This window comes from Paralichthys olivaceus, chromosome 6 (genome assembly GCF_024713975.1).
Source record: "Paralichthys olivaceus isolate ysfri-2021 chromosome 6, ASM2471397v2, whole genome shotgun sequence".
NCBI lineage: Eukaryota > Metazoa > Chordata > Actinopteri > Pleuronectiformes > Paralichthyidae > Paralichthys > Paralichthys olivaceus.
Window position 1 is genome coordinate 1,644,504 of NC_091098.1, and position 24,186 is coordinate 1,668,689.

Below are 24,186 nucleotides of genomic sequence, written 5' to 3' on the forward strand. Positions count from 1 at the left end.
ACCCCATCTGACAAGCTTTAAATGTGAAATGGTTTGGATTGACATGGACTGGAACCACAACCTTATACAACCATCCAGTGAGAGATATGTGCAATCATTCAGGTTATAAGTTTCCTTAACATAATCAGTGCCAAACCCCTCTTTTTTATTTGTTATTTTAACTGGACATTACTCTCTACATTCATTCTATTACAGTCAGTACTTTAGTCCTTGCACTTGACTGTTAATTTGTTGACAAAACCACAGCTGACAAAACTGTCTATGGCTCAAGGTCAACGCACCTACTTGTGGAGCAAACCAACTCAACATTGGTGGCGACCATTTGAAAGGATTAAAAGCTTAAGAACAAGTGGAAAAGGGGACTCGAGACCAGATTTTGCAAGTGTAGATTACCTGTTTCTTTTTATATATATCTGCATGAAACAAGCATCAGGGAATGTAGGATGACTAGTGTCTGCAGGTTAAGCGTTCAGTGCAATGGTTTCAAGCCTCACTGGTTTCTCACTGTCTCTGTTTTACTGTCTCTTGATTGATCCATGTTGCTGCTGTGGATTAAAGCTCCCCTGAGACAGCCCAGACTCTTGATCTGCTCTGAATGTTTCAGTGAGTGTCGCGCTTGAAAGTGGTGGGAAAAACCGATTCCAGCCAAGATGTTAGGGAGTGAGACATGCTTGAGGAATGCAGCCCCAACCCCACTGCTGAACAGCTGTTGTCAGAGCTCCACAGTACTTTCCCGAGATTTACTGGGACACTGGAACTGTCAAAACAGTTTCCTTAGCTGAGAGGGCAGAGAGTTGTATGAATGTACAGTATGGTTGAATGCTAGATGGTCCGTAAAGTATCACAATAATGTGACATCAAGTACACGTACAAATAATTCTAGTCGAACAGGTCAATAGAAGCATCCTTCACAATCTTGACATGCTGCAGAACATTGCTTCTCAAATGTTAACTGGCATCAAGCTTTAGTGACATATTACTACACATTACTGTGCATTGATTTAAAAATTGTACTGATAACTTTTAAAGCATTACATGGCCTCACCCTAAATTATATCAATGATTTATTAACCCCTTATAGATCAGTGGACGGAGCATTTCATGCAGGTCACATTTTGTGACCACATAGTGACAGAGTCTTTGCTGTTAGAGCAAAAATTGTGGAACAGTCACACAGATGACACAGGCAACATTATGGATGGTTGGATAGATGGATGTCAAAGTGTTACCTGGACCCTGGCCTCTGTTAATTTGGTCCTCTGTGCTAGCTCTTCCCTGGTATAGATGTCAGGGTAGTGGGTTCTTTCGAAAGCCTTCTCCAGCTCCTCCAGCTGCTCCGCTGTGAATGTAGTGCGACTCCTGCGCTGCTTCCTCTTCAGGGGGAGGTCAGGCTCCGACTCTACATCAGACACTTCATCCATCCGACTGCCTAGACAAACACATGGAAGGGCCACATCATGTCAGTACGATTTTAGCTTTTGCACATATAATGATGTAATGAATGTGTGTTCCCAGTTTCTTAAACTTGTCTACCCAGACGCCAATGTGCCAGTATCATATTTTTTTGTATTCTATTCGTTCACACTCACAACATGCTCCACACCATGATTTTTTTCAACTATGTACTCACATTCACTACTAAATCCCATCTACCACATAAATGGTAAAAGGCAATGGTCTATATTGATAAAGAGCTTTCCTAGTCCTGATAACCACTAAAAGAGCTTTACATTCACACACGTTCATGCAGTGAATCTAAGTGCATCACTTTGTCTAAGAGAGGGAGCAATTTGATGTTTAGTATCTAGCCCAAGGCTACTTCGGCGTGCAGACTAGGGAAGACTGGGATCGAACTACTGACCTTTTGGTTAGAGGATGACTGCTCTCACCCCTGGGCCACAGACAGCCCACATACCATGTTAATTATTTGCATTTTCTTTTATAAACTTCAGTTTGTGAGAACAGATTGCAGAGTGCATCTCTGTACTTTGTTGCAGCCCACGAACCAGTTGTAACACCATAAACGCATTCTTTGGTTTGGTGACCTTTTCAAACTGCTCAGACTTAAAAAGTAAAGTCACACCATTCATTAGGGTCATTAGTAGACATTATTGATCAAACTGTTAATCGTTCCCTTTAAATTGAAATTGCATACCACTCAGGGGCAATCCAGAGAGTTGTCCCCCTCAATATCATCGCAAACATAATAATAATAATAATACTAATAATAACAATAATACTAATAATAACAATAATAATAACAATAATAATAATAATAAATTGTATTTATACAGCACCTTTCATACATAAAATGCAGCTCAAAGTGCTTTACAATGAAAGACATGAAATAAGAGCTCAATAAGAACACATCAGCAATAACAACAATGGTGTTAATAAAGAAGATAAAATTAATTAAAAGCAAGATTGCAGAAGTAGATCTTGAGTTGTTTCTTAAAACTATCAACAGAAGAAGCTTGTCTGATGTGTGCTGAAAGTTTGTTCCAAATCTTGCAATATTTCTTAAATGATAAAAGGTAATCTTTGTGACATTGTTTATGTGTGGATTAAAATCAAGCTCTGAGTAAAGTTTAAAACCCAGGTTCTTTACTTTTGTTGTCCCAGACTCCCCAGTTTGCTAATAATCTTTTGTCTCTGATCAAAAGAAAATTGTTGCTCATCCATTGTTCCACGCTTCAGAGGCAATCTATAACTTGATTTGGAGCATCAGAGTCATCTAATTTTTCCCAGTGGTAAAATACAGAACCCTGTGGAATGCAGTAAAGGTTATCATGCTTTTGTGAAAGAGGCTAACAAAATATGTTCTGCCAGTAAGGTGTGTTTCGAACCAGTTTAGAGCTGAGCCTTTGATACCAATCCAACTTTCGAGTGTGAAAGTATCTTGTGATCTAATGTGTCAAATGCTGCATATAAACAGAGGAGCGTAAGGATAAATGCATTTTTGCTAAGGTCATTTATTATTCACACCAGTGCTGTTTCGGTGCTTTCTAAAACCAGACTGAAATCGCTCTTGTATATGGTTCATATGAGGATCGATCTTGTAAAATCTCTCTATGTATTGTAATTTGCTTTTTCTCTACATTCTCTTTGGATTTAAAATCCTTGGAGAGTGCTTGATTTTTGGTCATCAAGACTAGAAGAGCACTTTATAAATACACCACTCGTCAAGGATAAAAAACTAAATATTAATGTGTAGTTGTTACGCCTGGCTCTGAGGCCGCAACATTTAGGAGTATGATTTTACACAAACGAAGAAGTTTCTCATGCTGCAGAACATGTTGTAAATCACATTGTTATTGGCTTAAAAATGTCAAACAGCTTAATTTGCAAATTAGCTATTATGTATGGATTCATACATTATATCTACATTATATTCATATACACTCTGTTAGGAGTTAATCAGGAACACCTATCTTATACTGAAGTATAATACAACAGTCATAGATAGATAGATGGATGGATGGATGGATAGACGGATAGATAGACAAATAGAGAGATAGCTGTGACATTGTGTGGCACAGCAAGAAGCAATAGACATGTTCACAACTTTCGACTCATACAGCAGGATCAGATGGAGGAGGATCAAACGATGCCTCGAATGCTACAATCTCCAATGATTTCTTTGTGTGGTTATTTATATGACAGAACACTTTTCTTTTGACTGTAAGTACAGTTCTATATCAAAACCTGCGGATCCCAGCATCCTCCAAGGCACAGTGCTGAGAGGTGCAGTGTAATGAGGGGTGCTAATCTCTCCAGACCACCTTGGTGATGTGTGTAACACCATTCTTCCACTGTGTGCCCGAGGGCAGCCCAGACAAGCACACTGGCAGGCTGAAAATAGTCTCAAAACATTTACTGCACAGCTGATTTCACTGACACACAATGTGTCCACACTGCTGTTCACAAGGAGCCATGGGAGATTATCCGATACATGCAGATTCACACTTTCAAATGAGGCTACTAAATTCTTACCAGGATTGGAGAGTATTTATGATTTGATATATAGTGTTAATCTAGACTGTGGTATATATTCCAGATAAAAACAGCTGGCACATGGGACCAGATGCCATCAAGAGTCTGTACACAATAAACCTGATGGTTAAATAAAATCTCTCTCTCTCTCTCTGTTGTTGTTATTATAATTATTATAAACTGGTGCTGATATGATATCAAAATATGTATAAATATCACTATTATCATTTTCATTATAACAACCATTGTGACAAGGGTCATGCCAAAGGAAGAAATAACTAAGTCTATGACTTATTTGTGAAGACAAGGTGCAGGCGCCCTATCTGCAGTAGATCAACAAGATCACTTGGAAGATAGTTAAGAAGAGACTGAGATGTTCCATTGGAAAAACCTTAAATGTTTTAATACCATTGTGTAATCGAGGGAAGCTCCTGAATCCACTGGCACAGAATACATCGCCTTGCTAGAAGCAGAAGTGGATAAAGAGAGCTGTCCCCTAGGTGTACAGAAGAAACAATAATGGGTCTTATGTAACTGTTTTGTGGAAAATTGAGCTCAGCTCCTTAGCGAGATTTTTCCAAAATTTGGATATTAATGGGCATTGCCAGATAGTAGGTTCGTAATTCTTCTTCACACTTCATACAAAGGGGTGAACTATGAGGATTCATTTTGTGTAGAAAGTGAGGAGTACTCTGCAACTTGTGTAAACTTCTATATTGACTCTCTCGGAGTCTATCCTCCAAGTCCTTAAATCCCTGGTTCTGTCAGCATTAACAGAATTAAAAGAAATAACTGATTCATAAAAAGGGACATTAATTTCCTGTAATTAAAGGCAGTTAAAAAAATTCAAAGAAAACTTTCAATAGGAATTAAAATTGGTTGATCATTAGAAGATAAGATAAGGTAAGATATGATTTTACAAAATGCCTCACTTAGAAAAAAACAAAAAAAAAGTGGTTAAGTGATATTTTGTACTTATTCTGAATTTGTTTGAATTACATTAAATAACCATTTGCAGGTAATTCAGAAACAAATCATAGTTCCTTTGAATACCGCTCATTGAAAATACTCATTGCTTTGCCTGGAGGGAAAGCTTTATTTTTGGTTAAAGGTTGTATCGCTGATGAAAATTCTCTCTGGCTAGTATGTTTAGCGATATCACACCAAATGCTAAGTGTGCTTAGCATGATAAGAATTGTTCTTTCACCTGCGTCACTTGAAATAAGAGAGGCACAACAACATGCATACACTCGAGACATATTGACTCGCTGCTTTACGGTAAGCGTATTCTGCCACTTCCGGTTGTCGGTGTCACTGCCACGGTGCTCTCTGCCTCTCACCTAAACAGATTTTCGTATATTTCTCACATCAGCGATTATCTGCATATTTTTAGACTATCCTTAGACTTGTTCTGTTTGCGCACTAACAGGTCTCTTAACTTTAGCAACACTTTAAATCGTAATACTTTTACTAGTGTGTTAGTTACACTAGCTAGCCTAGCTATAGCAATGGCTTCTCTCTGCTCTCCTGCTCTCTCCTCTCCTGCTCTCTCCTGCCCACTGTGCTACATGTTTAGCTACTCCTCGCCCTCCTATAGCGATAATGGTACTTGTAATAAATGTAGTTTATTTGTTGCCTTAGAGGCGAGGCTCAGTGATTTAGAGGCACGGTACGGCACCACCGGACAGTCAGTGGCTGCTATAGTGAGCAAGTCACCTGTAGCCGGTGCGGTACTACCGAAGGTAGTTTCAGCTAGCCGTCCCCAGCAACCCCCGAGAAGCCGGGAGGCTGGGTGACTGTTCGAAAGAGGCATAGCCCCAAACTGAAGCCCAACAGATTTTCCCCGCTCAGCGACACACCCGCAGAGAGGCCCACTCTGGTTATAGGCAGCTCCATTTTACGAAACGTGAAGTTAGCGACACCGGGGGCCATAGTTAAATGCATGGAGGCGCAGAGGAGCTTACACGCTCCTCTGCGCAGCTGCCCACCCAATCCTTTAGTATAGAGACGGTGTCTGTCCCCCGTCCACCTACATTATTTAAAGATAAAATAAACAGAAGAGGAGTTCATCATAACTTAATAAAAATTAAATCAACATCTCCAGCATTCCAAAATAAGATAATTAAATGTGGACTCTTGAATATCAGATCCTTGTCCTCTAAATCTGTTTTAGTCAATGAATTAATATCTGATTATGATATTGATTTATTTTGTCTTAATGAAACCTGGCTGCAGGAGGATGACTATGTTAGCTTAAATGAATCCACTCCTCCCAGTCACTGTAATACTCATATCCCTCGAAGCACTGGTCGAGGTGGTGGAGTTGGAGCCATATTTGACTCAAGTCTATTAATAAATCCTAAGCCTAAACTAAATTATAATTCATTTGAAAGCCTTGTTCTTAGCCTTACTCATCCAACCTGGAAAACATTACAGCCAATTCTATTTGTTACAGTATATCGAGCTCCCGGTCCTTACTCACAATTTTTAACTGAATTTGCAGAGTTTGCATCAGGCTTGATCCTTAAAACAGATAAAGTCATTATTGTAGGTGATTTTAATATTCACGTGGACAACCACAATGATAGTCTTAGTGCTGCGTTTATCTCTCTATTAGATTCAATTGGCTTCTGTCAGAGTGTCAATGAACCGACTCATTGTCTGAACCACACTCTTGATCTTGTTATCTCATATGGCATTGAAATCGATCACCTAACAGTCTTTCCACAGAATCCTCTTCTGTCTGACCATTTTTTAATAACCTTTGAGTTCATATTACTGGACTATAAGCCTTTTGGCAGAAACTCCTATAACAGATGTTTATCTGATAGTGCTGTAGCCAAATTTAAGGAAGTGATTCTTTCAGTATTGAATTCAATGCCATGTCTCAATGTAGCAGAGGAATTGTCTGCTTCCTTTAGCCCCTCACAAATAGATCATCTTGAGCCATCTATTCCATTAGGTCTAAGTAGTAATGACTTCATGAGCTTCTTTAATGACAAAATTATATCTATTCGAGACCTCCTGCCCTCAGCAGGCACTGATCTGCACTCGTACACAGCAAGTTTGAAAACAGCTATAAAACCCAATTTATTTTTACTCTGATTTTCCCCCATCGACCTTCATCAAATAACTTCATTTATTTCTTCATCAAAGCCGTCAACCTGTCTCTTAGACCCCATCCCAACCAGGCTGCTCAAGGATGTTCTACCTCTAGTTAGCCCTTATTTATTGGACATTATTAATCCGTCTTTATTATCAGGATTTGTACCACAGTCCTTTAAAGTAGCTGTAATTCAACCTCTACTTAAAAAGCCCACTCTAGATCCAGAGGTTTTAGCCAATTACAGACCAATATCAAATCTTCCCTTTCTCTCGAAGATCCTTGAGAAAGCTGTAGCCAATCAGCTGCTTGACTTTCTCCATAAGAACAGTTTATTTGAGGATTCTCAGTCAGGATTTAGAGTGCATCATAGCACAGAGACTGCACTAGTCAAAGTTACAAATGACCTCCTAATGGCTTCAGACAAAGGACTCATCTCTGTACTTGTCTTGTTAGATCTCAGTGCTGCATTCGACACCATTGACCATCAAATTATTTTACAGAGACTGGAACATCATATTGGCATCAAAGGAACCGCCTTAAGCTGGTTTAAGTCCTATTTTTTAGATCGATCCCAGTTTGTTCATATCAATGACGAATCCTCCGTACATACCAAAGTTTGTCACGGAGTCCCACAAGGTTCAGTGTTAGGACCACTTCTATTCAGTTTATATATGATTCCTTTAGGGAACATTATTAGGAATCACTTCATTAATTTTCATTTTTATGCTGATGACACCCAATTATACTTATCGATCAAGCCTGATGAAACCAATCAGTTAATTAAACTTCAAGAATGCCTTGAGGATATAAAAAGTTGGATGACCTATAATTTTCTGATGCTAAATTCAGAGAAGACTGAAGTTCTTGTAATTGGACCCAATAACCTCAGAAACTCTCTTTCTAGAGACTTAGTTACTTTAGACGGGATCACCCTGGCCTCCAGCTCCACCGTTAAGAATCTCTGAGTTGTTTTTGATCAGGATCTGTTTCTTCCACTATCGTAACATCGCCAAAATTAGACGCATTGTATCTCAAGCAGAGATATCATCCCGATCTCTAAACATACATGTCTCATTAATGCATGTTACTAACTAAACTTCTTCCCTGGAGTTTCTGTGCTCTCTCATCCAGAAGGTTCTCATGGTTCATGGCTGCTCCCTGTATTGGATCGTGGTTCCCACTACTGCCATGGCCCTGCCTGACATCCACTCTTGTTATTACTATTAGTCATAATTCCATGACATTAATATTAACTTGTTTATTATTGTAGCATTGTTACATATTACCACCACTGCTACTGTAATTATTGTCTTTCATTGTAATCGTACAATATGTTTCTGTTGCTTTGTTCTGTATGTGGTATCCATTGCACGTCTGTCCTCCTCTGTGGCTCTCCCTGAGGTTTCTTCCACCTTCCTTTCCCTGTTAAAAGGGTTTTTTGTGGGCAAGTTTTTCCTCACTCGAACCGAGGGTCAAAGGACAGAGGGTGTCACTACCTGTACAGATTGTAAAGCCCTCTGAGGCAAAATGTGTTTTGTGAATTTGGGCTATACAAATAAAATTTGATTTGATTTGATTTTGATTTGATACACGGGGGGGGGGGGTGCTCCCCTTGATGTAGAAAATATTTTAGCAAACTTGATATTATCCAGGCATGACAGGCCCAATTGTAGTGAAGAAAATTACGAAGTACTTGACTCCAACCTGTCTATTGGCAATCCGGAAGTCTTCATCTTATTATTACTACATGTATTATATAAATTGTTGTTGATATCATTGATAACATTCTTACACCCTGATGGTGCACTGTTCCTGGTCTCTCTCTCTCCTCTCTCTTCCCTTCCCCCCTATTTCTCTCTCCCTTCTCTCCCCTCTTTTCCAGCCATCTCTCCTCTCCTCCTCATTTTCTCCCCCACCCCAACCAGTCAAGGCAGATGGCCGCCCAAATTGAGTCTGATTCTAGAGGTTTCTTCTTTTTAATGAGGGAGTTTTAATGTGGGAGATGTTGGGTTTCTCGATAATTTTTAAGGTCTTGACCTTGTATGTTATATGTTGGGCTATACAAATAAAATTTAATTGAATTAACTGCTTGTGTGGTGTCTTCCAAGTGTCCGTAAGCCCTGACATTCATATTCGACTCATAACAAGGTAATTTACACTGTGTTTTAAGCCTAAAAGTTCACCATCGGAAGTAGCTAAGCTAGCGGACGTAGCGATGCGAATGCCCACCCCAAGTGCCCTTGGGCGAGAGTGTGTGCGGTTTTCCAGTATGTCCTTGAGAACGTGAACGCGCCTCATCAACCATGAGGGAACAAACCTAGAACAACAAGAATCAAGTAAGTATAATTTGCTTCAAAAAGCCAAACTACAAAGTGCTACAATATAATTGCCATATAAGTGCAATGAAATATATATATATGTTTTTAGTCTGCGTCGGAAGATATGAAGTCTTTTTGCTGTCCTGGTGTCAATGGGGAGCTTGTCCACCATTAAGAAGCCAGGACAGCAAACAGTCGTGATTTTGTTTGGTGGTTTGGTTTCATTGAGGGAGCAGCAAGCTGATGCAGACGGTGTATGGTTTACGGGCTGGGGTGTATGGTTTGACCGTGTCCTGGATGTAGACTGGACCCGATACATTCACGCGAATGTACTAGTGTTTTGAAACGGATGCGGGCAGCCACTGGTAACCAGTGAAGGGAGTGAAGGCGTGGAGTCGCGTGAGTGAATTTGGGTAAGTTAAAGACCATTTGAGCTGCTGCATCCTGGATGAGCTGCAGCGGTCGGATAGCACTAGAGGGTAGACAAGGCAGGGGAAAAGGGGAAAATCGCAGACACTGAACCAATTACCAGGAACCTTGCAGCCGGGGACCTGTAAAGTACTTTAACCCGCTCAACAAAGTCAGAACCCAAACCAAACCTGTTCAGCACATCAAATGGATACTCCACCTGATTGAAAGGTTTTTCAGCATCCAGTGAAACAGCAAGAACCTTGTTTTTTGTATTTTGTGAAAATAAAACATTAAGAAGCCGTCAGCCATTGGAGTTGGAGTATCTATTTTCGATAAATCCTTTCTGGTCCAGTCTCAACAAAATAGGCAATATTTCCTCCATCTCCTAGCCAGAAGCTTGGATACAATTTTACAATCGACCCCAAGCAAGCTTATTGGTCTGTAAGATAAAAATCAGGAGGCTTATCTTTCTATAAAAAAGAGAAATACAGGCGAGATTTAAAGTTGGTGTAAGTGTGCCCCTTTCAAATTACTCCATTAACATGTTAGTTAAAGGACTCTTTCCAATATAACAATGTCTCGCTCATGCTCTAGCCAGTTTCAAGCCTGTTTCCCATACAGTAGAAACAGAAAACTCAGGTGAATCACTTGTGGAAAAGTGACCCATTATAATAAATATAGTACAATACAGTATTATTTGGCACATGAGCTGGATGATTTTGCTGGAATGAACAATCTTCTAATTGATGGGAAATCAGCTAGAACCTTCTTCATACTCAGAAAACAATGTAAACATGAAGAAAACATCAGAGTGTGATAATTATCAACAATCAAACTAAAACAAAAAGATACCGACTGGGTACTGTTATAGGAGCACATGTAAGAAGTTTACCCTCCATATCCCACCCCCGCTTCCACAAAATAATGTTATCTGCCTGTTATTATTATGGCCTATCAACAAAAAGGTTCTAATGCTGATATTATCGAGCACAAAATAATCAATTTTATATTAATTATTAACATATTAGAGTGAGCATTTTAAAGAGGTGACTATATCACACTACACATTTTGAAAAAGAAAAAACACAGTAGAGCCAGGTCACCATTTACACCTTTAAAAGACTTATGTTGAAGTGTTCTCTCAAAAACTGTGACAAAAACAACAACACGGACACAGCCCTTAATGAGCTGTGTCCGTGTAATCCTCCAGATCAAACAAGACGAAAGTCACAGTTAGAAATTGTCTCCTGTCCAACTTTATTCCAGTTTGTTGAAAAAGTTTTCTGCATCCGTTAGTGTTTCAAACTTAGTGTTCCACAACAGTGCCATTGTTGTTCACAGTCAGTGTAGTCAGGAAGCGCATGTTAAAGCAGATGCCCTTGTCTATCAGAGCCTGACACACACATTGTTGAAGTCCTGCTGTCTCTCTCAAACTGCAGAAGATAAGTCTTGGTGTATGAAGATCCGCTGTCCTTCATATTCCAGATTAGGCGTCACCCTCTCTGCTGCCATTATGATCGGTTTATCCCTGGGGTTGTGAAGTTTGTTAATCAGTGGGCGGGAGCATATGCCCCGCAGCCCCAAGCTTTGGTGTGCCCAGTCAATTTTATTACAGCTTTTAGCACAAGGGTTCTCCGCTTCTCCATGCCATCAGCCATTACCTTAATTTTCTTCTCTGCTTCAGCAAGTCTGCCCTCCAGACCGGTCACCATATCCTCCACATCTGACCCTCTCTGCTCTGCCTCTGTAATTTCGACTGGCTTTCCAACATTGTGGATATTCTTTCCAAAGTCTCCGTGAACTTGGAGAATTTCTCTTTCATTATGTCGCTAAAGTTTTGAGTCACCTCGCGAATCAGAGCGGTGGTGTTCACCTCTGGTAAGGGCTCCTCACCTGTTAATGGTGCGCCTGTTGTTTGGCTAGCAGTCATGACAGTTATCATTCTCTTTGATTTTGGTCAGTTTCAACATGACTTCTTTCCCAAAGGGCACTTTTTCTTCTTGGTGCTAATTCTTAAGCCACTGAATCAATATAATAAGCTGAAATGGGAACAATAACTTGTAAAATACGAGTGGGTGTGAAAGCTCAGTGCAAACGCGTCTTCTAGTCAGCCATCGTCATTTAAACCCCCCACTATTTTTTGGTTTAAAAACAACAACAAATAATATGATGGTAAAGAAAAGCATTCAGCATGGAAAAGCCATATTTATGACTACATTTCAAATATGTGACATACGGTATAGTGAAACTGAATAGCGGCCTTAGCCTTTCATGAATTAGTGGTATATAAAATCTGTTTGTACAGTGAAGGTGTCTTCAGAGGAGCACAGGTTTGTGAAGTTCAGTATTTGGTGTTAATATCTGTAATATGAAGATGTTGGTGTGCAGTGCATTCTGGGTTGTTGACAGTGAAAAATGGAGGGCGGACATGGATATTCTTCTAGCGTGTATTAGTTTATTTGTATGCATGTATTTTATTCACTACAGACGTCGGTCATGTGCTGGTGAAGTAGGGAAAGAAAAGCCCTGTCAAACTGGCTGAGACAACTAGAGGGTCGGCTCTGTAGTTTAATTAAACAAGGAATTATAGGATTAGAGCAAGGCTCCCATTACAGGCCACTGGAAGAGACTCAGGGAGAAAATCTTTTTGTATTCCCCCCTAGCTGCACCCCTTGAAAGCTCCCACTAGAGAATTCTCAACGGATTACATGTGGCCGCAGGACACGCTGCTGCATTAATTAAATCAATTCTTTTAGCGTGCAATAATTTGTTTTCCTATATACCAAGGTAAAAAAATGTACTGTATATATTTTTATACACATGCACATCTTTAAAAACAGCCTCTATATACTGTACTCTGCATGCCTTATTTGTTGCTGGTAGGTTGGTGCAGGCATTGTGGGATGGGGGTGGGGGGGTGATGGTGTTAGCTTGCAGAGCAATTTGGCTCTAACTCAGCGTGACAACACTTGAGGCGGCTGCAGTAGGGTGGGATCAGTTTCCAAAAGGTATCACCAATCCTCGGGGTGCAGCTGCAATGGGATGGACTCTATTTGTTTTCCCTCCACATGCTGCTGGATTTTTGTGAGGAGAGAGGGAGAGGTGGAGGAGAGAGAGAGATATGAGTGAAAAGGAGGCTTCCTCGCCTCACATTTTCTGTCTTCCTTTCTGTTTCTGTCAGCCCACACTTCATGAATTTGGCCTCCACCTAAAACAATCTGCTTTGAGGTAATTTTTTGTTTTGTTTTTGTTCTTTCTTTTGAATCATCTTTTGGCAGTTTTAGGAGTTACATCAGCAGCCAACAAACTCACACTGCAGAAGAGTTTACATCAAACTGTGTTTGAATCCAATAAGTGTGGAAAAGGTGCAGACGTTTACAAGCTCTGATGCTAAATCACTAAATTGAACTATATAGCCTACACTTAGAGTATATACACTAAGGAGGCCATAATCATTTTATCTGATTTACATATCTACTTTGTTCTAGATGTGAACTGTTTGTTCAAGTGTCCAAAATATGGCTAAAGATATTTTGGAAATTTAAATAAAATCTGTATTTGAAAACAAATGTCACACATCAGCCTTAAATTTGATTATTTCATGATACTAATAATGTACGCTATCAAATGTATCTGTTATTATGTTTGTGTATTCAATTTTTTAAAAAAGAATGCCAGCATAATTCAGTATGTTTGGTTTGTACCTATTACTTCATCATATACAAATTTGTGTTTCTGCCTAATTTTTACTTCTGAATATATGAGTTTTGCCAGAATGGAGACAATAAAAAAATTGGGGTAACCTGAGAGTATATTTGAACAGCAAAGCCAACAATGAAGCTCAAAATGACTGGTTGTGTAAATGACAGTGCACGATTATGGTCGAGGGTTGCCAGCAGTGTGCGGGCAGCTGCACTGACAAACTGAGCCGCACTGGTGGTTTGGTATCACATGGTAGCAGCAGCCTCAAACTTGCTTTGGATGGCAGCACAATAAGGATCCCAGGATGGAGTAGAATAAAGTTTGACAGGCCGGTGGATCAGGAGGGTCAGCCACATAGCAGAGATTATGGTAATGAGACAGACGCCTAGAGCCGATAGAGGGGCTAAACCTGGACTTCATCTTTGTCTCAAGCAGATCCCTCGATTGGCATGCTACGTCTTATCAGGAGAATGGGAGCATGGCGCAGCTTCTCTCTCTCTCACGCACACACACACACACACACACACACACACACACATACACACACACACACACACACACAGAGGGGGGGGTGCAAATGTGCTGTGGTATAAATAACAAACAGTACGCTTAGGTTTTACACAACAGCCTGGTTTTGTTACAGAGTGAATACGATTATATAGAAACACATCCACGCTCCGATTGCTGGCATCATGTGCAGCAACTGCACACACACACACACACACACACACACACAGTCTCCCTCTAAAAAACAAGTCTAATTAAACAATTATGGACATTCGGATGACTTAATAACGATAGCTGTAATTCCATTTTCCTGTTCCAGGGGAGGCAATTATCACCAAATTACTAGCCTATTATGTTTTTCAGAATGTGCACTGAGATCACAAAGCCTGCTGTGTCCCTCAGAGTCTGGCTTTTATTTAACTTAAAGAATCAATCCAAAATGGAATCAAGTAAAACACAGTGTTTCATTTGATTGTGATATAATAATTGCTTTTCCCAATGGGATAATTCTGATAGCAGGGTGAAGATGTAGGAATACTGATAAGCACTTGTGGCAATGGATGTAGCATCTTAAGACACAAGGTATACAATGTAAATAAAATAATACATAAACATTGGGTACATTTACATGATACAATATTCCCCTTGGATTAATTTGTTTATTGTGTTGTTAATGAGAAAAGTCCTGTAGAGTAGACTTACAACCATAGGGGTCAAAACATAGTGACATGTGACTTACTGCTTAGCATTAGTGAGGGGCTTGATTCAGATCAATTTACACACAAACTATACTGAAAGGTTTTTCAATGCTGCAGATATGTTTGGTGAATTAACCAAGTGGCTGCCAATAATATTTTCTACATAGAAAAATGTGTTGAAAAATCCACTGCCCAACTCTGCTGATAAAAATTAGCTTTATAAAGTCAGTGGAGATGCACTCCACTCTCTCCTAATTCACTATCTTTATGTCTTAGAGATAGAACTGTAATTCTAGAAATACTGTTGTAATCGTCCCCCCAGAGAATGTCCCCACCTGGGACTCCACACACCAGAAATTAAGGCCTTAGATACTTTTGGCATGGAGGTGGTTTTATATCTGTGTGTGTTGATGTGTCAGAGGGTTTTGCTGAAATTATTGAAAATCTGGTGGAGAGATGGGGCATGGGTCAACAAAAAGAAACGTTACAATTTGGAGCAGATCCTGTACTGTAGTCACAAATGTGGCCTAAAATACTGACTTTATGTATTATAATTACACAAAGTTTATGTAAATTGTATGTATAAATGTAACTTTATTTACTCAAATCACTTTCAAATCACTTGAATTATTTATATTAACACAATATGATAGAGAACTCTTCATTAATGTGACCCTTTGAACTTATGTAATAAGTAACATCGAAATTGTAGTCAGCTTTTTTAAACATATTTTCTTTTAGGCCCATTTTAGGTCAAAACAGGGCAAAATGTTGTGATGCTGAAATATTTTTGTGCCCACAATAGGGATTTTCACTTTTTTCTTCTCATTGTGCCTTTAGAATTGTTCTCTTCTGTGAACAGATTTTACATCGTCAAGACGGTTGGGCCTTGCTTAATGTGAAAGCGCAGTGTTTGGAGGAGCAGATAGATGAACTGTGTCCTGCAGTGGCTGCTGTAAACAAAATTGTTAGGTCTGGTGAAGAATGCTGACATTACTGTTCAAACTTTGACTCAAGAAATAGGCCAAAGGCTGACAGAGCTCTGAGGCTGTTACATGAAACTAATTATGGGGTATTTTGAAAATCATTTTAGTTCCGGTATAATTACACTTTAGATCTCCTTTCAGTTTTGCTTCATAGGCTCCGACCAGTTGCTCAACAATGATGAATTTATTAGTGCAAAACTACGTCTTCCTCACAAAACAGGCTGTTGATTGTTCAGTTTTTGGTCCATGGTTGTTGTGTTTGTTTGTGTGAGACATGAAAGAAGGAGAAAGTTGTCATAAGGTATTTTCCTGTTTACAGGCTTTGATAAGGATCTCTCATGCTTTAGGGCATGACTTAACCAACCTGCCTGCTTTCACCGCTGACATGCTTCTTTTTCACACCATAACTGTACACACTTTCCTACAACATGACAGACTTCCAAGTCCAGTCAAGTCAGTATCATTTACATTGCAAAGAAACTTCAACATGAAAGAAAACTTTGATAGTGAAAATACTCTTCATTTAGGAAATGTGATTTCTCAAGCATAGAGTTTATGAATAACATGTCAAGCTCCATATGTCAGTGTGCATGTTACCTCACTCCACATCATATCTGGACAAAAATCCTAACCCAACCACAATGGTGTTAAATTAAGCATGTGCTGACATATCATGCAAAATGTCCTGTCAGTTCATTTTGCTTCGAACAAAGAACAGCCCTATGAGACAACTTGTGATTTGTGAATATGGGCTATACAAATAAAATTTGATTTGCTTTTGATTTGAATAAGTGACCCTCTCTGCACATTAACATTGAACATATTGCAGGTGTAGTCAACATTTTGTTACTTTTAAGAGATGGTCATAAAAATGTTTTCATCATTCATTCATTTTGATTTAAAAAAGAACCTCTTTGGAATTGCACTGTGAAATCCCTTGAACTTTTCAAGGGCAAGTCATTAAAGTTTCCTCGGCAGGAGAGCAATTAATTAACTAATGGAAAGGTCAAAATTGCCTTGTTGACATTTAAGGTGTATTGGTTGATTCACAACATCAACTCTTTTATTGGGTAACACACAAAAATATTCAACCTTAATAAAAGAAACATTACTAAGCCTGTTAAATTGCTGTGGCTGCATCACAATGCTGTTGGGACTGAAAGCTAGCTCAGCTACATATCCACAGCCTTCCCTGTTAGATGAGCTTCACCTGTGCTGCTCTGCAACTTCTCCTCAGAATAAATGTTTCCATTGTACACATCATACTACTACATGGTTTCATACAGAGCCAGATGTTTGTCTGAGTGCTGTGTCACATTCTCAACATGATGAATATTCCCAGAGTCATCTAACATTTGATCTGTGCTCATAGAGGACTAAATCATGTAAACTTGCTTCTGTATGATGAGGGATTATAACCTTCAAAATAAGCCAAAACCTAACTATGCATGTGTGTCATAGTTGGGCTCCTGTACTTAAAGAAATACCACTACACATCTGGTACACACGTGTATAATTACTCTACAGGCTTTTATTATCTGGATGATTATAAAACTAAACCATATTTAACTCCACAGCACTAAAATCTCAGAAGCTGGATTAAACAAAAATACCTAAGTAGACACTTCACTCAACATCCTCACTTATTCCTTCTATTATATTTACCATTCATTCTAAAGACCACATCTAACAGTCCAAGGTCTTTCCCCTCCTCAGCAGCTGAAGAGCTTTGCCTGGAGGCATGAGAAACAATGTGGACAAACTGAAGTGGAGGCTGTGGCTCTTTTAGCCATCTTGTCTTGGCACCAAAGGTCCTTTTTACACCTCTTATTGGTCAACTGCCTCAGTGACAAAGTGAGCTCACCTTAAATAACGGAGGCCCAGGAGCCTCCGTGGGCCTTTCAGGGCCAACAGAGGAAGTCCCCCAGGGGGCCGCTGGACATGAAAGACAACAAACTGCTCTGCTGCACTCTGCAAGACTTCAGCCAGCACTTGCAGACGGAGTCCCTAAAGCTGAGCAGCCAAGCAGTGTAAGCATTATAAAGGTCAAACTGTGCAGAGGCATGACATGGAACGGACAGATGGGGGAGGTTGTTGTAACATGATCCTGATTTTTTTTTTTCACTATCACTGCATTTGAACATATAAAGTCTCACATTCCAACACAGGTAATGTTAGTTTATAGTTAGTGTAAACAAAGCCCAGTCACCTATTGACATGGGAATAAGAATAAATTAATACTGTCTCAACAAATTATTTTCTGTAGCAAACTGCTGGCTGTTTATATTTAATAACTTTGTATTTTGTAATACCATAATAGCATCACCTACAGGTTCATTCCATTTTTGCTGCAACAGTATATTTTCATTTAAATTGCTGAGTTTTTTATTCATGTACAATACATGGCCTTGAATTGTAGGTCTGAACACTTGACTAATGAGGCTAAAGCCAAAGTTTTGAAAATGATTCCAAGAACACAAAAGAAAGTAAAATAAAATCTGCCAGTTGGCAAGAGAAGCTCCTCAATCAACAAAGGCCTCCAATTCAAGCCCAAATGGGCAAAACTGAGACGAGGCTGAGACCAGCGCCGCAACAACGCTGATGCCTCTGCACATGCTCCCATTCATACAGTTCAGCATTGTTCCTGCCTTTGTTCCAATACAGCTCCACACAATGGTATTTAGTCACAACTAATGCAGCAAAAGTGTACAGTAAGCAGCAGGAGTGGAGTGATTGCAACGTAGGCAGTTTCACAATGATGAGTAAAATAGTTTCCAGCAGATGGAGGAACTGTGCTGAAGAATATCCCAACTTTTGTTGTTTCACTATGAAAAAAACACTTGAGTGCAGCCACAAACATACACTCTCACAGAGAACTATATAGAACAGATACGCAAGTTGGCGCTCTGCATAGAACTGGCACTGAACTCAATCCAGCCCACACAAAGATGTTGGCTTTATCAGGGCATTATGTCTCAGCAAACTATTAATGCAAAGTCTTTATCTTCTTTCCTCCACAGGCACTGGCATGCATGTGTCTTTATTTAGTAGATAAAAACATAAGCCATAAACAAAAACTGCTGACTGTCAATATAAATACTGATAAAGATTATAGCTGGGAGCAAATATAATAATAAGAAGCACTCTTAAGATATACTCAACACAGCAAAGCCCTCACTGGACAGCTGCAGGCTTAAAGAAAGCAATTGCAGAAAGTTTTAAAGAGCAATAGAATAATCTTTCTTTGGGAGAAAGTAGATTAACAATCAGAGCAGTGCAAATAAAATGAAGTGACTTGTGCTTGTTGACTTTCTTTCCAAATTCGGGTTTCAGATTTTGAAATGCCCTGATACGTTTGTAGGAGATGGAGGGATAGGTGGGCTTTCATCTGCTCCTTATCACTGCTGAAGGAAAAAAACAAACACAAAGAAGGAAACCTAAAGTGTTTGTTTCAAAGCTGTGACTGGTCAGTTAGTTTGAGAAGTTAACAATATAAGGCGCCATTTTTGCCACAAGCAGCAATACTAGGTAATATGTTTGCTAACATCTGCTATAGATCCAGATGTTCAATAACTGAAAACTGGATTTGTTTCCTGGAGGTAACATTTTTCTCTTCTCAACCAGTTCGCAAACTCAAGGCCTCAGAGTAGCAAATCCCCACGGGCACATTCTTACCACCTCTGTAGTGAAACTCAAAACAATGTAAACTCAAAGCTCTTTACTGAACTAAATGTAAGTGATCTATGTTGAACTATTGTTACAGGTTCAGGGGTGAAACAGTCGTTTATTTCTGCAGTGATTTTCTGATGTCACTCCAGGAAGTCACTGCTCCCACAGCCACGAAATAAAACAGCATGTAAACACCCTGTAAAACTGCAGCCTGACATCATGGTTAAAACACATGGGGGGCTTGGTAGGTTACCTTCACACAGAGCTGTGGAACCCCTGCCTCCAGTCTTATTTCCAAGTCATACATGGGAGCGGTATTATAGTAAAACTGTTAACTAGCATCATCATTTTCCCCAAAATGTTAAAGCATTCATATTTTTTATTTTTAAAAATTGAAACCATTTCAAAATTGAAACATTATTCTATACTAATATGCTGTAAGTTGTTTGAATTAACAATATTCAAACTACTTACACACATTTTATTGTTTTTGCTTATTTCCCTTTTGTCTGTACTATACTGTCACTACTTTGTCATTGCATTACATGAACAAAGGTCTGAGAAAACACATGACTTCATCAAACAAAAAAGACAGACTATCGACATAAATCAAACTCCTTTTAGCTCTTCAATTTGAACTGCCACTTCATCTTTCCACACAGAGCTCAAAATGTTACAGGACACTGTTCAGCCACATTCTTGGTCACTTTATCCTGCTCTGTAACAATCTGTTTCTCATCAAATGAACTGAAACTATTTCAACATGAGGAAAGGTTACATTACACTTGGTTCGAAGAAGAGAGTGACTATAGAACTCTGTAGTGGAGTTTTTTTTTTTACTTCCAGCCAAAACAGCAGTCAGAACAGCAGTGTGGTGAGTGGACCCCTGCACACCCTCCCCCTGCAGATGTATGTTCATTCAAAGCCGGAGCATTAGAAATGCCGATCAGCTCAGCGGCACAGAGGAGAAGCTTTCCTTTCAGCGTTTTGCTGTTGTCTAGCTCAATCGTGTCACTTTGAGGGAGTCTATTCAGAGGTATTCATGCATCTGCCTTCAGGCCACAATGGCTGCCACTTTATAAACTGTCAGCCTACTTGCCTCAAGTCTTTGGTTTATATTGTTTCCTTTTCCTTAATAAACTTGGAGGAGTTCATCAGCTTCTTCAACAGCAAATCCAGGCACAAAATAACAGACAGGCCTCCTTGTCTGTATGAGATTTTTTTATTTCTTTTTTTTCTCTTGTTAGTGTATCAGAGGGCCACATCTAAAAGCACACATGCATGCCTATTGTCTGTAGCTGCCTGATCGGGGCTAAAAATATTCCACTATGTTGATGCTGAGACCGGCACTTGTGAAAAGGTATGTTTCTTAGATCCAAATCTTTTCTATTTTTCTGTCACTATCCCTTCTATAATAACATGATCACACTGAGGAAAGTCCTCCCACAGACAACATCACACAAAATGTATCTATACCAATATTTATGTCTGATAAATTAACTCATTTCGTCATTTTGTATATGATGCCCGCACACTCAGCTTCATCATACTGAGTGAAAGGCTGAGATTAGGTCTCAGAATAAAATTGGAGTATGAAATTAGAATAAAATCCTGATAAGTAAAATGACATGCTCTGAGCAATTATGCTAGATGTGTTGTGCCACAAAGACACAAAAACCTCAGGTAGCAAACCTATGTATTCTTACTACATCATTTTAAATGCAGGCAATATCAGTATGGTATGGCCTGTATAATAATAATCATTAAGATTATTATGATTATTGTGATTATTATTATAAATCGCGGTCCTGCACACATTAATAATCACATACAGACAAACGCACTCAAACTGATTCAGTTTATAAAATCCTCTTGCAATAAGAATGCTTCAATATTTTGGTGCAATGTGTCCACCACCACCATTAAAAATCAAAATATTCTTTCATATTCAATTCATTACTGCCAAACATGCAGGTCTCTCTGATAGGACCTCATTACTTTTTTATCATCAGATGATGAGATTCATTAACAATAACATTTTAATTCGACTGCATGAATCAGTTATTGATTAAACATGGATTCTTAAATGTTTATCAGTAATAAAGGATTAAATCCTTTTAGAAAAAAGGAGAAATAAATTATTTGTATTTAGTAAATGCTTAATAGCTAGTTACAGTTTTGGGAGACAAAACTATGGTTTCTCTATAATTTAACTGAAGACAGTTATAATAATAATGATAATGGTGAACACATTGCACCAAAATATCATAGCATTCTTATTGCAAGAGGATTTTATAACCTGAATCAGTTTGAGTGCATTAGTCTGTATGTGATATTGATTATCGCAAGAATTATAAGGTTAGTATAATTACTACACACTTGACACTTGACACACTTGAAATAGAAGGTCAAGATCTCCTATGTCAAGTGTGTTGAGATAATATATATTATGATTTGGCACTATACAAATTAATTTAATTTAATTTAATTGAAGCATGTAGTTTTTTTTTTTTACAGAGTAATTATAGAAGGAGAAAGCAGTTAATTAGAATAATATCATTTAATGCTAATAGTAGTTGTATTATTTATTAAAGCAAATCTAGACAATTTAGCAAATTTTTAATTTGAAATGAATTGACAATCCCTGTAAATGAGCTCCCTTGTTATATAGTATTTTCTCCTACAAACTACATAAAGTTTGTCAGTGACAGAATCTGGTGTGCATTTTTAAGATCAGGACTCTGTAATGAAAAAATAACAACATTTTCTATTTATGTCTCTTGTAATATTGTATTTTAAATAACTGTATCAGTATTTACTTATTAAAATATTTGATATTGTTGGTACCATATTCATACGAAAAAATTATATTGTAAATCAATTTAAATATGATCGGCAGCTTATTAATCCAGTGCTGCTGTTAAGAGTGTGCTCTCTGACTTATTTTCATAAAGATGCACTGTGAACAACGAAATATGTGAATGCCTGAAATGATTTCAATGCAGTGACGGAGACATGGCCAATAATCCACTTTCATACCTTTCAACAGTGAACATTTACCCCCTACCCTGAGAAAAATAATACAGGAATACCAGGCCTTTATGCCCTAATAATCTCTGTATATTTAAGGTCATTTTCTAGCCAATTACACTGGTTGGTTGCATTCGGTGAATGTGATTTCTTCCACGGTTTGATGGAGAAAACCATGAATAAGCCATCTAATAGATCCAAGCAAACAGACCTCTGTATGGAAATTTCAATCAGGATTTAGAGATGAATTCAGCCACTCTGTAAAATAATTCCTTCATCCATTTCCCAAACACAGGAAACACTAATATGAATAATCAGTTATACACACTTCAGCTTTATTTTCTCTCTGTCTCAATATGTTTGGTCAATTCTTAAAAAAGAAAAACTGAAAAAATCAGATAATAATAGGATTTAAAAAGAATATACAACATACAGCTGTTCCCTTTAAATAAATTATAATAATTTCAGTTACTGTTTTAATGCTTGTTTGCTTAATGTTATTTATCAGGTCACTGATAATTTAAAAATAAATTAAATGTTTAGCCTTACATTAAAACAATGCACTCTGTACTTCCTTTACAGCCCTGATATCTATTTATATTTATTTCTGCTTCTTGCCTAAATCATTGACAGTTAGATTTTCTTTATTCTGAATCTCATCTCCGACATTTCCCAATTTTTAAAAGCTACATTATGTTGCCCTTATTGAAAGCAAATCAATAACAAACATAATCTACACATATTAACAATATGCCCATGATATTATCCATCATATGATTTGAGAGATATGATGTCGCTCATGTGAAAATAAATTCATGTGGGGATGAAAGAACAAACCTAAAAGAAGTGTGGTGAAGTGCAGAATCCTATGGTCAGGGATCCTGCCTGTTTGATCCTGCAGCTAACTATGAGGAAGGAACCTCTCAGTGGTTCTCTGTTATGCGTTCTTGGGCCAAATGAGTTGGATGGAAGCAGATGTCTTGTGCCAAATCCTGACACAGTGGCAGCTAACAAACCAATCAAGCTCAAGATATTGACTTAACCTCTTAAAACCTCTATTTTTAACTTTAAAAAGTTTAATAAAAAAATCACTGAGAAAAACATTCAAACCCTAAAATGAATATGATGGCACTATTGTGTCAACTGAACATATTCTTTCCACACAGAATTCAGTCTTAAGATGTATTTTTCTGGCTGACACATTTGATAAGTTTGGAAACTATGAGATCCCTGCTCATTTTAAACCAGTTCCATGTGTTTGAACAAACCTTGACCACTAAATGTGATTGTTAAAAAGTGCTCCACTGACAACATCTAGTAGTGTGTATGGAGAAAAAACAGCATGTATGTCACACTGGAGCGGCACAGCTGCAGTTTATGAGCTCACAACATCTGGGGCTTCACCACAACATGCAGCGACGGCTCAGCTCAATTAAAGACCAACCAAAGTGTTGACATTTTATTAATTTGTTGTTGCCATATTGTTTGTGTTATGTGTTGTGATTTCTGTGTTTGCCTTTATCCTATGTGTATCCTTTGCAAATGGGCTGTTAAAGGGATGCCCAAGGCTTCTGACTGCCCTCAACCCCATTTTGCCTGTTTGCTCTTTGTGCACGGCTCCTCTTTTGTTGGCTGATCAGCTTCCCAACGGGTCGCCAGACAAGATTCTTGGCATTTGTCGGCGAAATGAAAGGAGGATTAAGGGATGGCTACTGAACACTCCATGGCAAAGAGTGGGCTGCTATTCTCCTATTCAAAGCCCCCTC

The 24,186-nt window shown here is 38.6% G+C and overlaps 1 protein-coding gene across 3 annotated transcripts in view; it reads right to left on the reverse strand.

Annotated features, from left to right (window-relative positions):
- Positions 1-24,186, reverse strand: part of LOC109630996 (paired box protein Pax-7) — a 55,741-nt gene that overhangs the window by 25,308 nt on the left and 6,247 nt on the right. For all 3 annotated transcript variants that reach the window (XM_069526170.1, XM_020089562.2, XM_020089561.2), the window contains one exon: positions 1,230-1,429. In XM_069526170.1, the coding sequence (XP_069382271.1) occupies positions 1,230-1,429 (200 nt within the window). The remainder of the gene's footprint in view (positions 1-1,229; positions 1,430-24,186) is intronic.